Source organism: Protomyctophum parallelum (assembly GCF_964188405.1).
Source record: "Protomyctophum parallelum genome assembly, chromosome: 4".
Classification (NCBI taxonomy): domain Eukaryota; kingdom Metazoa; phylum Chordata; class Actinopteri; order Myctophiformes; family Myctophidae; genus Protomyctophum; species Protomyctophum parallelum.
The window spans coordinates 8586770-8600606 of NC_139700.1; the positions used below are offsets into that span (position 1 = coordinate 8586770).

The 13837-nt window shown below is 42.8% G+C and overlaps 1 protein-coding gene across 1 annotated transcript; it reads right to left on the reverse strand.

Annotated features, from left to right (window-relative positions):
• Positions 1 to 240: 240 nt before the first annotated feature.
• Positions 241 to 13779, reverse strand: utp4 (UTP4 small subunit processome component). Its single transcript, XM_083762419.1, has 17 exons — positions 13682 to 13779; positions 12404 to 12575; positions 12050 to 12238; positions 11807 to 11891; positions 11366 to 11455; positions 10352 to 10563; positions 9547 to 9718; positions 9029 to 9120; positions 8830 to 8926; positions 7268 to 7332; positions 6727 to 6849; positions 6159 to 6318; positions 4967 to 5073; positions 4723 to 4818; positions 2447 to 2632; positions 1617 to 1727; positions 241 to 1215 (listed from the first exon to the last, which is right to left on the reverse strand). Exons 2-17 carry the CDS (start codon positions 12560 to 12562, stop codon positions 1099 to 1101), a joined length of 2061 nt encoding a protein of 686 aa, XP_083618545.1. The 5' UTR covers positions 12563 to 12575; positions 13682 to 13779; the 3' UTR covers positions 241 to 1098.
• Between the last annotated feature and the right edge of the window lie 58 nt (positions 13780 to 13837).

The window sequence follows — 13837 nt, forward strand, 5'->3', positions numbered from 1 at the left end:
TCACGATGCAATCTTTCTTTTTTTTCAACGTTTCGGAAACAAGTTGCCTTCTTCAGGGAATGAAGAAGGCAACTTGTTGCCTTCTTGAATGGCATTGTGAATGACATTGTGTAAAAGTTTTATCTCCTGCGGTCAGCACCTCCCCACTACTGGTGTGCGCTCCTACCTTTTTGTTTGTTCGATAATGTCATCTTGTAAAATCTGTAAAAATCCAAAATAAACAAACATTGCCAGTAAATCAATTCATTTATTCCCATTATCAAACCGTGCAAGCAAGGAAGCGGTGTGATGCCAACTGACAATGGCTCAGTATGAGTTGCCTAAACTATCTTCCCCCGTTAACTTATTGATTTGGAAACAGAATTATACATTTTCATATATAATATTATATAATTTAGATCATTTCACTGACACTGCCCAGTGTTTGGGGTATCATGATGATGATGTGCTCTCGGGGATGTGAAGCTCTTCAGGTAAAATGGTCCACCAAAAGAACAGTTTCTTGGGGATGTCCAGGAATGGCATTTTTTGAGACAAACTCTCAGAAGTATATTGGCACTGCAATCGTCTGCTGCAGCAAAAGCTAAACAAACACAGTGATCCGCAGTTGTTTTTTCGGACTATAAATTATACTTGAAATGTCTACATTACAAGCTCACAACACATCGTGCTGTAAAGGGTCGTGAGCTTGCAGATCTGCCGTTTTTGTTGCGTCAATCATGCACAACCAAGTGTGACCAAAATGGTAAATGGTGCATTTATATAGCGCCTTTATCCAAGGCGCTTTACATAGAATGTGCATTACATTCACACATTCACACACACACACATTCATACACCGATGGCAGCGGAAACCATGCAAGGCACCAACTAGCACATCAGGAGCAATTAGGGGTTCAGTGTCTTGCTCAAGGACACTTCAACACTAACTCTGGGGGAGCCCGGGTTCGAACTGGCAACCTTGCGGTTACCATCCAGCCACTCTACCCCTGAGCCACTGCCGCCACCAAGGCTTTAGTTGCTCTCTGTCCAGTTCTCTGTCCAGTTCCAACGTCTTCTGATCCACCTCTAGTCTAGATCCTGAGACGTTCTCTTCCTTTAGGTGGCAAACTTCTTCTGTCGAACCGGTGCAGGCAACTGAGTAGTAATGTCTAATAAAGGACGCTCCACCACCACCAGAGACCGGTCCTCCAGTAAGCTCACACACAGTATGTGCTACAGGGGAAAAAAGGAAATAAAAGTTGTCAAATGTTTTCTTTACTATGTATTTAGATTATTTAAATAATCAGAGACATACAAAATAATAGGTTAGTTTGCTAACGTTCTAGGGGGTCCCCTGGTCCCCAGCAAAACGAGGAACCCCTATGCCCTTTTTAGTTTTTGTGGCCATTTGAAAACCAATTAAAACCTCTCAACACGCCTCAATGGTGATGCATTTACTAATTAGGTACTGTATATCTGCTATTTTCGAAGAATGTTGACAAATCTTCTCTTATGGGGGGTCCCTGGCTAAAAATGTTTGCGACCCACTGGCCTACACCACTGTCTGTGTTGGCCCCACCATTACTTGTGGAGTTCCAGCCTTCCGGTCCATTTAACGATGATAATATTCCTACCTGGAAGAGCCTGGTTATCTTGAAGGCGTGGCTATGTCTGCTCCTCTCCTCCTCGGGCAGAGCCTTTAGAGTCATCTGATTGGACAGTATAGTGGTCTTGTCAGGGAGAGGCTGAAGGGAAGAGGAGGGGACACAAAAGGAACGTTTTTAAGTCATGGCTGTCGGGTGGACTGGAAACCATTACTTTTCAGGAAATGTTCCAATGGATCCAATGCATTTATTTTGTAACAAGCTCTTGTAGATACTTTTACTGAAAAATGAACAAACATACATCTTGAATCAAACAACTTAAAAACGGTCTGGGATGCACACACAAAATTAAATCCAGAGTACAGACATCCAAATAACCCCAGAAGTGTTTTCAAGTGAAATACCCCTTTCACACAACTTGAGCACAGTAAATCTCTACATTAGGTCAGTAACTCGGTCTAGCTACAGTACAACATACCAGACTCTGGTCAATGATGCAGAACATGTAAATCTCTACATGGGTCAGTAACACACAGCACAGACTAGACAGACTGATTAAGCGAGCAGGCAAGGTGACGGGACCAAGCCTGACTCTGTGGTGGTGATGGCAGAGGAGAGGACTCTGGCCAAGACACTATAGCCATCCTGGACCATGTTAGTCACCCACTGCACACACTGCACTTTATTCTCTGAAGAGCAAATTCAGTAACAGGTTTGTATCCCACACATGCAGCACAGATAGACTTATGAACTCCTTTCTTTTTTTTACTGCTTTCTATGAGCTGTTGGACAAAACAAATTTCCTTCGGGATCAATAAAGTATCTATCTACTGTATCTATCTGTCTGTCTAGCTACATACCAGACTCTGGTCAATGAGGCAGAACATGTAAAGGTCATGCAGGATGACGTGGCTGGGGTTCGTGGGACTGTACGCGACGTCCGTTATGGGCGTGTCTCGCTGGAACCACAGCGGATGGAGGCCTTGTTTCTGGAGTTTTCTGCTCCACTCGGTGTACTCCTTCTTCCCTAGGGAGTACTCGAACACCTGGACGACGAAAAGAAAAGAGAAAATGACCATTTTGTGTGATGGACATATGAAGCTACTGGAGCTTTGTTTTTGTGGGTACGGGTAGCCGAAGTGTCCTCGAACAAGACACTGAACCCTAACTGCTCCCAATGTATTGGTTGCCACTGATGGGTGAATGTAAGACACGTTGTAAAGGGCTTTGGATAAAGGTGCTTTACAAATGCACCATTTACCATTTTGCACCCTGCAGCAAGTGTGGCATTTAGCTTTTAACCAGTAAAACACTTAACCTATTTTGAGCGGGAACCCCTTTTGGTGGTTACATACATTATGTTATAATTTAGCTATTGAAAAATAGCACATCTACAAGCTCATACGAGCTTGTAGGTCTGCTATTTTTGAAAAATGTGGTGCAAGTCTTTGAATATATATTCTTTCAGAGCGTTTTTAACTCAAATCTTTGCTTCTGCGGGGGTCCCTGGAACAACATATTTTCAGATGGGGGTCGGCGGCAAATTACATATAATTTTTGGGGTCCTTGACATGAAATATTGATAACCACTGATATAGAAACATGAGGTTTTTCAGAAAATTGACAAAGACATTTTTTAATTTCGACGTCAGGTCAAAATGGGTTAAATGGATTCCATTTGCCATGGCTTGTCGGTTTTCCATTACATATTTCCATTACAGTATGTAGATGTGCCAGTGGGCCTGGCCAGAGTGTCCACAGGCACCTAAAGCTCCAAAGCTGTTATGTAGAGGTCAGCATAAATCTGATGGGCTTTTCTGTTTACCGCTGCGGGCACATTTTCCGTCGAGTTGAGAAATTGTTGTCATCTTGTGTTCATTTTATTTTACCGCCGCATTTCATGTCGCCTGGAGTGAAATCACTTTTAATTTGCGTCCTTCCATTAACTTTGCATTTGCAGTCCACTGCCTCAAAATGTCTCTTCCCCGTTTGGTGCAGCAAGAATGCATGTCCATCATGAACATCGTACATTTTGCCTTATTAATGAAATCGGCTGTAGTCTATTTAGTTAAGGACATCCAACTTAATGTTTAATGTGCCATCTCCTTAACTAATATTGTTTATTAGACTGTTGTAGTTGTTATAAATTAATTGTAATACTTTATAGCGTCGCAGAGTGGCTCACAACCTCAGCCTGATGGCCTAAAGTCACAGGGATATCTTTTTGGCTTAGATGTTGGCTTATCACGTGGGAGACCAAGGTTCAAGTCCGGGTGTTAACTTAACAATAGTATAATTAATAAATATAAAAAAACATTATGAGCATTATCTTTGATTGCAATGTCTCAGTGGATAGGAATGGCTGTTTGAAACAGTTGAAATCCAGTCTGTTCTCAACCTGTCATATTTCACCGCTTGGTCAAGTAGCTTTGGCGTCCTATGTCGATACCAAAGATGCCCTTTCAACAATCCAACATCGTATAAATGCTTTTAATCATTTCCAATGTTATAATGGTGTTTTCTACATAGTCCACTCCACGTTAACTCATCGATGTGGCGAGTTGGGATGAGAATATGTTGTGAAAATCAATTCTATTTCGGCATCCACCAAAGGTTTTGAGCCAGAGTTGTAGCAATGCTAATGGTAACAAATGCTATCAGTTAGCCAGTATCGGTTTATTTTTCATTCCTGGTGCCCTTGTTCGGACCACACTGGTCTTAAAACTACTTTCATGTAGATGGCAATCTACAGTGTACATTTACAAAATAACCTCTCATGGAGAATATATGCTCAGAGAGTTTAAGATGAGTTGGAGTTGTGCGAGCTACTACCTTAAAAGGCTAGACTCAACAGTGTATGTATACTCAGTTCATTGTACAGATACTGTCAGTCGGATGATAGAAATAGATACGGATGATAAGCAAGATAAGAACCTATGTATTTGATTTATTACCATGTGTTGTTCTCGCTTTCTGTAAATCGCTTTGGATTAAGAGTGTCTGCTAAATGGCTAAAGTGTAAATTATAAACGCTACAAGACACAGGGTGAAAACAATAGGAGCCACACAGTTACAGCTCAGGTAATAATAAACCATTAATGTTTTTCAAATGGCAGATTTCTTTTAATGCACTTACCTGTTGGTCAGCGTGCACCATGAACAGGTTGCCTGCTGTGGGGTGGATAGCCATAGCAGTGGGACAGGAGCTGTATGCTGGAACTTTACAATGAAGCTGCACACACACACACACACACACACACACACACACACACAGTGTGTGAAGGTTCACTACTGTTGTATAAAAAGGCATGAACTCATGCACTTGTATTCCATATAAATGAACCCAGGTAGAGCGTAAAAACGATAAAGTCTTAACTCACCTTTTGTGTGTGTAGGTTGTAGACATGGATGTGGCAGTCGGCATTAGCGGTAGCTAGCCATTTTCCATCCTCACTGGCACACATCAGGTGAATTGCCTGTTTTGAACCTGGGGACAAAAAGGAGACCCACACTAGAGCTGTCAGAACCGGCCAAAACTGACTTTCTGAATATTAGCCTACAACGCGTTGCATCAGCGATGCTTTGTGGACTTGTAGATACGATGAGATGATGAGTAGAGCCTCTCAGACAGACACCTCTGTGATCTCAGCAGGAGTCTCGCGAGAACTCGCGCGGCAGATGTTTTATTTTAATTCATCCGACATTTTTTTTTGAGTGGTGCAACCACTCCAAGGAACAGCAAATGTCCGTGTCCGCCTATGTGTCGTCCGCCCATGTATGTGACGTTAAAGAGCACGAGTATGACTATTAGTACAAGTAGGGGGCGCTGTTTGCCAGAAACAGAGAGAGAGATAGTGCTGTACTGTTGCTAGCCTGAGTTAGGTTTCTGGTCTAGAGGGGGGGGGTTGCGGCTGAGATTTGCGCACGCCCTGATTGGATCTCATCGATCTGTCCGTCACCCCCGGCCCCTCCTCTCCCCCCTAGTGCAGCGCTACGTCACATCATTTGGAGCGACGCCCACCCGGAACGGTTGACTCCCACTTTTAGACCAGAGCGGCCAATGCGTTCCTCCAGGCTTTTTTTTTTGCACCAACAAAAATGAAAGCCTGGTACCGAGGCTATACTGTTGCCTGCTAATGAGAGAGAGATAGAGAGAGAGGAGGGGGGGGGAGTTGCACCACTCAGTTCACACGGGTTGTAGGTCTGCTATTTTTGAAAAATCGAAGAACGACAGACATAGAAACATAGCTTTTTCAGAAAACTGTCAGGATGTAGAAGATTTTTTTTAAATCTGATCTCAGGTCAAAATGGGTTAAGTCAGTCAACATTGCCTTATGCAGGCCCAGGCCGTAGCGTAACGGTCTGGGCACCGGACTGGTAATCCAGTCGCAGTGTGCCGCGGGTTCGACTCCCGGACCCGACACGGCCTTTACTGCATGTCATCCCCCCATCTCTCTCCCGTTTCCTGTCAGCCTACTGTCTGTCCCTTCAAAAATCAATAAAAGGCGTAAGCCGCAAAAAAATATCTTAAAAAAAAAAAAAAAACATTGCCTTATGCATGGGGTGTCTCACCTTGCTTTGGCTTCAGGGTGTGCACATACTTGCACTCCGACTGGCCACAGAGAGCCACGACGACCACTGAAGACTGGCTGGAGGACGCAAAGAGTTTGGAGGAGTCTGGGGAGAAGCACAGCTGCTGGGCAGAGCCAAGGACCTTAGGCAGCTTGGACACCTGGAGGCAGGGACAGAGAGAGAGAATAGTCCTTATAGTTGGAATTAGATGAGAATAGATAATGCACCAAATACATTCCAAAATCAAAACACAACTTTAATACAGCCCTATTTTTAAAACGCGTTTTAATTTTGACAATAGGTGATCTAGAGAAGGTCACGATGTGTCGCACTGCTGGACATCCTGAGCTTGTAGATTGGCTATTTCTGAAATTATTAATCATAATGGATATGTCCAAGATAGGGACATCAGGGTTTAAGTGGATAATCTTTCCTTGCTAGCCTTTTATGGAATGTTCATAAAACACAAAAGCTGTTTGAATATAAACACTTTGGTATCTTGATGAAAAGGCAAATGTAGACAAGGACTTTATAGACATGCGTCTTATTGTTTGGCAGCCAGCCTTACCTTACTGATGCTGATGTTATTGTTCTCGTAGTGTATTCTGTACAGACGAACACTGGACACAGTGGAGTACGCTACCCAGGTGCCACACGGAGACACAGAACTGCAGCAGATATGGTCATCTCCCTAAGGGGGTCACATGATCACGCCAAATGATTTATTATGGGTTTCAGTATTCGCAATGTTTCAAATATAAAGATTAAACCAAGATATCAATAGACACCCCAACAAATACGGAAAGAGTACAAAGAAAACAATGATAAAAACATCTGGAGAAATCTTCTGACCATTTCAAAAGTAATTCAAGTGTGTCTTTTTTTTAATGTGGGTTTTCAATATTCTCAATGTTTCAAATATGAAGATTAAACTAAGATATCAAATAGACACCCCAAGAAATTCGGAAACTGAAAGAGTAAAAAAACAATAATAAAAACATCTGGTGAAATCTTCTGGCCATTTCTAAAGTAATTTAAGTGTGTTTTTTTTGGAATGTAAACAAGGTTAGACTACGTGGGGTTTCTAAAGTGAGCCACAGAGTACAGACCTTTCTCTTCAGGTGAATGAGTTTCTCTGGTTGTCTCTTCACGGGTAGACTGTCCCCAGGCTTTCCTGGAAACGCATAAACCACAATATTTAAATGCCAATGCTCACAGGAAGAAATACAGACCACGGATTTATGTAGATTAATATTTTGGATACATGATGGCCTACGCACATGGATTAGAGCAAAAATAAAATCTCACAACTCAAAATTGTTTGTATGGCCAAGTCCTATAATTATGCAATTTATGAAAACAGTGTGAAAGGAGCCTCCCACACTTGATGCTAAACAATTAACACAATATGTAACACAACACATGTTTTAGTATTGTAATGCTGTTCCTGCTGTTCTACATACAGACAACCAGGAAAGGAAATCACAGACAGTGAGGCTTAAACCTTTGCTTTAAAGCACCAATAGGATTTATGGAACATGCTTCTTCTAAACATAATGCTAGTTTTGACCACTTTAATTGCTCTAACCTTTTGAAAACATTTACCGAAAATAGCCTATATCTAGATCGTCTATTTTTCGCTGTGCAACATGCTTCCATAGAAGACACACTGGCTTCTATGGGATTGAAATCGTGGCGACTTGAGAACCTGAATCCATGTGCACAGCATTCACCATTGCACCCTTTATGATAAAGTAGGTTGGTCTTCCCTCTCTGAGAGGAGAACCATGCACTGGCACCAGTTTATCTTTAAAGCCATTGATGGAAAGCTACCATTGTACATCACGTTGCTGTTAAAATGGAAAATCAATACTCGCCAGACCCGTTCAAGTGAATGGCTTAAACTAGAGGTCCCATCCGTACAATCTGAACTAGGAAAGTCGGCTTTTTTGCTTCGATGCCCCAACCACATGGAACACTTTACAATTTACACTTTGCAAACATTGAAAATTAATACCCCAATTTCTTATGGTCAATTGAATAACCTGCTTTTGAACCTCCCTACCTCAATATGTAAATGTTTTTACCTTGTGTTTTGTCTCACTGTCTGTATAATATGTCTCTATGCCTTACATGAAGACTTGATTTGTGTTTTATACCTGCATGTCCTAAATTGTTTTATATACTGCATGTAATCTCGTCAGCATTGAAAATGAGGGTATTTGAAATATTTGAACTATATAATGGTGAACGCATTATGCCTATGCATTGCATATGCGTCGTGCAAACCGGTGGCTGCGCGCGCACACAGGTGGTCCCCCCCCCCCTTCCTCCTTTCTTCTCTTTCCCCTCCCCCTTCTCCTTTTTAATTTAATTTATTATTATTTTTCTGTATTTTTTGTAATTTTCCCATTTTCCAGCTGTATTGTCTCTGCATTGGGGAAGAGTGGGTGGGCACAGTGGGTGGACGGGAGGAAAATGAGGGGTGCCTTCAGACGTACGTACTGTATCAACAAATGTATATGCTGACATGTATAAGGACCCCACATGGGAGGGGAAAAAAAATGTAAAAAACCCAATGAAAAGATATTTAAAAAAAAAGAAAATGAGGGAGAACCTCAATTGCTCTTTCGAGAATAAATAAATTTCAATCAATGTGCGTTGTCCTCACCATGTCCATCACTCTCTCCCACTCTCCATAACTCTAGATGACCAGGGAACTGGAAGAGAAGTATTCCTGATTTCTTCCCACAGGACACCAAGCTCCTCTACAGTGGGAAGATTGTAAGGAAAGGGTCAAGTTGTTCAAGATGGAATCATCTCAGTTTATACAGGAGATGTTGACTTTTCCTACCTACGCCAATACTCACATGGGGGAAAAGGATTTTGTGCAGCGCTGCTTCTGCGGTCTTCTTCTCCACTTTGTCCAGCAGAGGTCTCACCACCAGCTGAGTATCCATCCCTGAGTGCAGACAGTCACCCACAATTTATTGGAGACATGAAAACCTCATAATGAAGTGATTTAAATGAAAATAACACTCAATAGTATCTCCTCCTGGCATCCATTCCAAGGAAAATTTAATGACTGGTACATTATTCGTCCCATGAACCGTCACTAGCATGACTGATGTAAAAAGTAGCAGAAGTAGCATGTGCTTAAATTCATATTTAGAAAATGTTTCAGATGTAAAACAAATTCTGAGATGATGGATGATGATGGTCATGGAAGGGGAACCTTCTGTGAGCTTCATGGGCCAAAGATAATCAACTTCAAAATCTCAAAAAAATGGTCAAAATGACCTCTCAGTCATGCTAGTGCTAAATACAAAAGGCAAGTAAAGTCCATTTTCATTATAACGGCAGCACGTCATTATTGTGTGATACCGACCTCCAGAGACCACTGCGGTCTCGGTGTGAACCAGGGCCCGGACATCATGCGTGTGGTTCTTTAAGGTCCTGGTTCTGACCCATGTGTTGTCCTGCTGGTCCATGGTGGAGGAGATGAACTGGAACTGGACGACAGTGCCCTCTGACGTCCCAGCTATTAGACTGCTCTCATCCTGTTGGTCGCACGTTTACGCAAACAAGGAATTAAATGGGAAAATAAGCCTTACTTTTACCTTTAAGTTTCAGAATATGTTTTGCTCACATGCGAGCTCACAGGAGAGAACGAATGAACTCAAACACCTTTCACAATGCTTTGTTTTTTAATTTGTATATCGTTGCCGTCGGGAGGACACCTGATAACTCCATTTTTGATTATTTTTCATAAATCAGTGCTATCAAACAGCCTTTATGTCTGTGTGTTGTTTCGAAAATATTGAACCACTGAAAAGTAGTAAAAAGTGCTTCGGACAAAACTCTCAAATCCATTGGACCCTCAAACTGTCTGCTAAAGCAGCTAGCTCCACCTCCTATCATGGAAGTAATAGACAAAGTCACAACACCAACTTTGACGAGGCAGTATTGCTTTGTTTTCAAAATATAAGGTTTTCTTCATTTCCTGAAAAACATATTTTTCACATTTTGGAGTTAGGTGGTTTCTTCGCGATAGCAAGAGATATAGTCTCTGTACAAATATAGAGACTGTTTGAGCTCCATAAGGCGGAGCCAGGGCAGAAAGAGCCTGCTGGCTAGGCAATCAGGGACCAATCAGAAGGTTGCCAATGGGACAAGTATCATCACATGCTCACCTGTGAGACAGCCAGAGCCAGGACGTCCCACTTGGTCACCAGGTGGGTTTTGACCAGCGTTCCAGAGAGGCCGTCCCACAACTGGACCTTTCCTGCAGAGTCCCCGCTGACGATGGTGTGGTCGGACAGGAAGACCACGCTCCAGACCACCACCTCCACGTTCCTGGACGAACCCACGTTCCTGTCCACCAGGAGACGCTGGGTGGGGTGGCCTAAAGAACACAATTTAACACAATCAGCGCCGGGATTTCTTTCAAAATAGGAGCTCGGGGTGCCAGGCAGATAATGGCAGCTTTTACTCTGAAAGCCCCCCCCCCCCCCTTCGGTTCCGTACAAAAACCGGGAGGCATAATGTGAAATGAAGACAGAAGTATAGCCATCTGGTCAAAACCAGAGAGCTCCCTAGATTAGCCTTTATTTCTGAGTGACAGGGAAGTGAACGGCAGCGCGCATGCGCAAACAGCATGGTGCAGAAGGATAGGCCAACCCAAAAATAAAAGAAAAAAAATCCGTTTGATATCAATAAAAAGGGCTAGGACGTGTGTACACGTCTTCGCAATACATCAACCGATGGATTGCGAAGACGTGTACGTGACGTGGCAGTGGCTCAGGAGGTATAGAGCGGCCTGGTGCTTGGGAGTTCGATCCTGGGCTCCCCCAGAGTTACTGTCGAAGTGTTCTTGAGCAAGACACTAAACCTGCAGAATGGCTCCTGAATGATGTGCAGGTTGGTGCCTCCCTGCATGGCTTCCTCCGCCATCGGTGTATGAATGTGTGCGTGTGTGTGTGTGTGTGTGTGAATGTATAAAATGCACCATTTACCATTACCAATAGTATTTCAAAGCAGTGGCATTGATTACTTGAAGGAAGCCAAGACAGATAGATCTTTTATAAGATCTATCTAGGTTTAGGACAACATTAAATAATGGTTACTGAAAGTGCCAAAGTGGAAGTAGTGCCCAGCCCTGCTAAGACCCATCCTATTCCACTGCGGTGTGTTTGATGTTGGCTCACCTGACTGAACATCAAAGACTCTGATCATGTCCATCATGCCAGCAGCCAGCAGTGTCCCAGAAGGATGCCAAGACAGAGAGATGATACGGCCTATAGGACATCAATCAAAACTAACTCAATTAAAGATGATATGACAACATCAATCAAAACCAACTCAATTAAAGATGATATGACGTAGGAAAACATCAGAACTAATTCAATTAAAGACATTTCACAAAGTCACAACAGAACACAGCTCACATATTGTGCTAGAACCAAGTGCAACGTGTGCTCTTTTAGAAACAATTTCCGTTTTACTTTTCATTTAATGCGTGTGTACGATCATGTTGTACACGTATATTGATAATATCGAGCATCATGCATGCAACATGAATGACTGTAAAACAATACAATACTGCTCAAACGGCATGACTGGCTGTGAATGTACTTTTATATACTTACTCTTCTGTCTGTCCAAGTTTTTTTCAAACTGAACGCCATCTTCCGTAATTTGATATAACTTCACCGTCCCATCCTCACATCCAATCTGACAAAAGAAAAATATATATTCATTATAGTATCACGGCAATGATGTCATATACTGAAGTCTTCAAGATGGACACAGCACATTAGCATTACAATTAAAATTAAACAGGACAAATATTACACAATGTGGTTAAATGAAATGTGCAGTGACTGACTGACCGCCAAGTGTGTCCCCTGGCCGTTGCTGCTGATGGTCCAGATGGGTCCTCCGTAAGCCTCCAGAGAGTACCTTGGCTTCAGGTTCTCCAGGTCGTACTCTGTGATCTGTCCGTTCAGCCCGGCGCCGAACAGACGCTCTCCCACGTAGCACAGAGCTTCAACAGTCCTGCCGTCCTTCCCTGGGATCACCTGAACCACACACAGCACATCGACCACAATAAACACACTGGTAGGGTCCGTTGTCACAATTGTTGCAGACATCTGAATTTGCAATTATTTGAGGTAATTGTAATTATTTTGTCTAAAACGTGAAATACTGTGTCATCTTGTTTATCTCAATCTGGTCGCTCCCACCTTCTCTTGAAAGTAGCTATCTTTGAAGTTGAAGATCTCCACCGAGCCGTCAGCCCGAGCCAGTGCCAGCCTGTGTGTGTGAGCGTTGAAAGCCATGGCTCTGATGGCACTGGGCATGTAGTCAAAGAACCTCACCCGGTGCACTTTGAATTCACCCATCCTTGTCACCTATCTAGAAAATAAATCACACCTGTGTGAAGTGAGTGTTGCAACTCCGTGTGGGGGTCCCCGAGGGGGTACCAACGCGCGTCCAAAGCGGTAGAGAATGTGGGGGTCCCTCTACTGTACTGTACTATACTGTCACTGTACTGTCACACCTGAAATCATCATATATACAGTTATGTTCGTGTGTGTGTGACTGTGTGTTAGGTTGCGCACAGATGGTGAAAAACAACCATGCTGTTTTCATGCTCAGACCCACCCAGCCACCCACACACACAGCTCCGTAAGGGAGTGGTTGCACCACTCAAAAATATACACGTATACAAGTACAGTCAAATCATTGGTGTAACTCAGAGTGTACACACATGTAATGATGTAACTAAATGGACCCACTGACTGAGAATTAAATGTAAGCTGCAATCTGGAATTTATTTCAATAGCACTATTTTAAACAATCTGTACATCTGTAGTTAATAGTTAGGGGTGGGCTCTCTACTCTTCCAATTGATCGATTTGGAGTGGACCTATGATTTAGACCCTGGTCATCTCAGGTACTGGTTGAAATAGTACAATCTCAAGCCCATAACATAAGCCTGTGGTTCTCAAAGTCAATTCCAGGGACTCTATGGGTACCTTTTAGGGGGGGTCCTGAGACTCATGACCCATACAAGTCTGTAACTCACAGTATATAAATGAACCAACCGGATCCATTTGGATACTGTCAGAGAAGAGTTTGAGAAACAGTGACATAAGCACTCTCGCCTGGCCAAATACGAGACTTTCTCCTGAAGTTTGGTCTCACACACTGGGTAGGACTTGAATTGCATTCCATTGCAGCCTTACTTTAACACTCAGGGTTACACAGTGCTTTCTTGGGTTATAAATCTTCTTAGCAGTACTTTCCTGTGCTTTTTTCTACAAACTGTTAATAAAGTATTCACATCACATGTGGTCTGTTCCTGCTGTTACTAAGCAGTGGTCCAGGTTACATTACTGCTGCTGCTATCGCTAGCAAATTACTCTTTAAAGCCAAGCACACTTAGCAGCACAGCACGACTACATATATGAGGCTATAACTAGCGGTGTTTATTTCACAAGCATATATTCTATACTCACGTAATGAAGCCCCTTCGATATGAAATGTCTTTTACTTGTTGCAAACTTCCACTGCACGTTGAAAACAAGTAGAACAACCACCACGTTGGAGCACTTTGAACCGGACGTGAATCAATCTCTCCCCCCGGCCGGCACAAACTCGGAAATACGTCACGA

Bases quoted from the DNA above. Each gene is read 5' to 3' on its own strand.
- utp4 (XM_083762419.1), bottom strand. From the start codon at position 12,562: ATGGGTGAATTCAAAGTGCACCGGGTGAGGTTCTTTGACTACATGCCC. The intron at 11,892-12,049 runs GTCAGTCAGTCA...TTCTTTTGTCAG, and splicing joins GCCAGGGGACACACTTGGCG to ATTGGATGTGAGGATGGGAC. The intron at 9,719-10,351 runs GTGAGCATGTGA...TGCGACCAACAG, and splicing joins TGGCTCTGGCTGTCTCACAG to GATGAGAGCAGTCTAATAGC.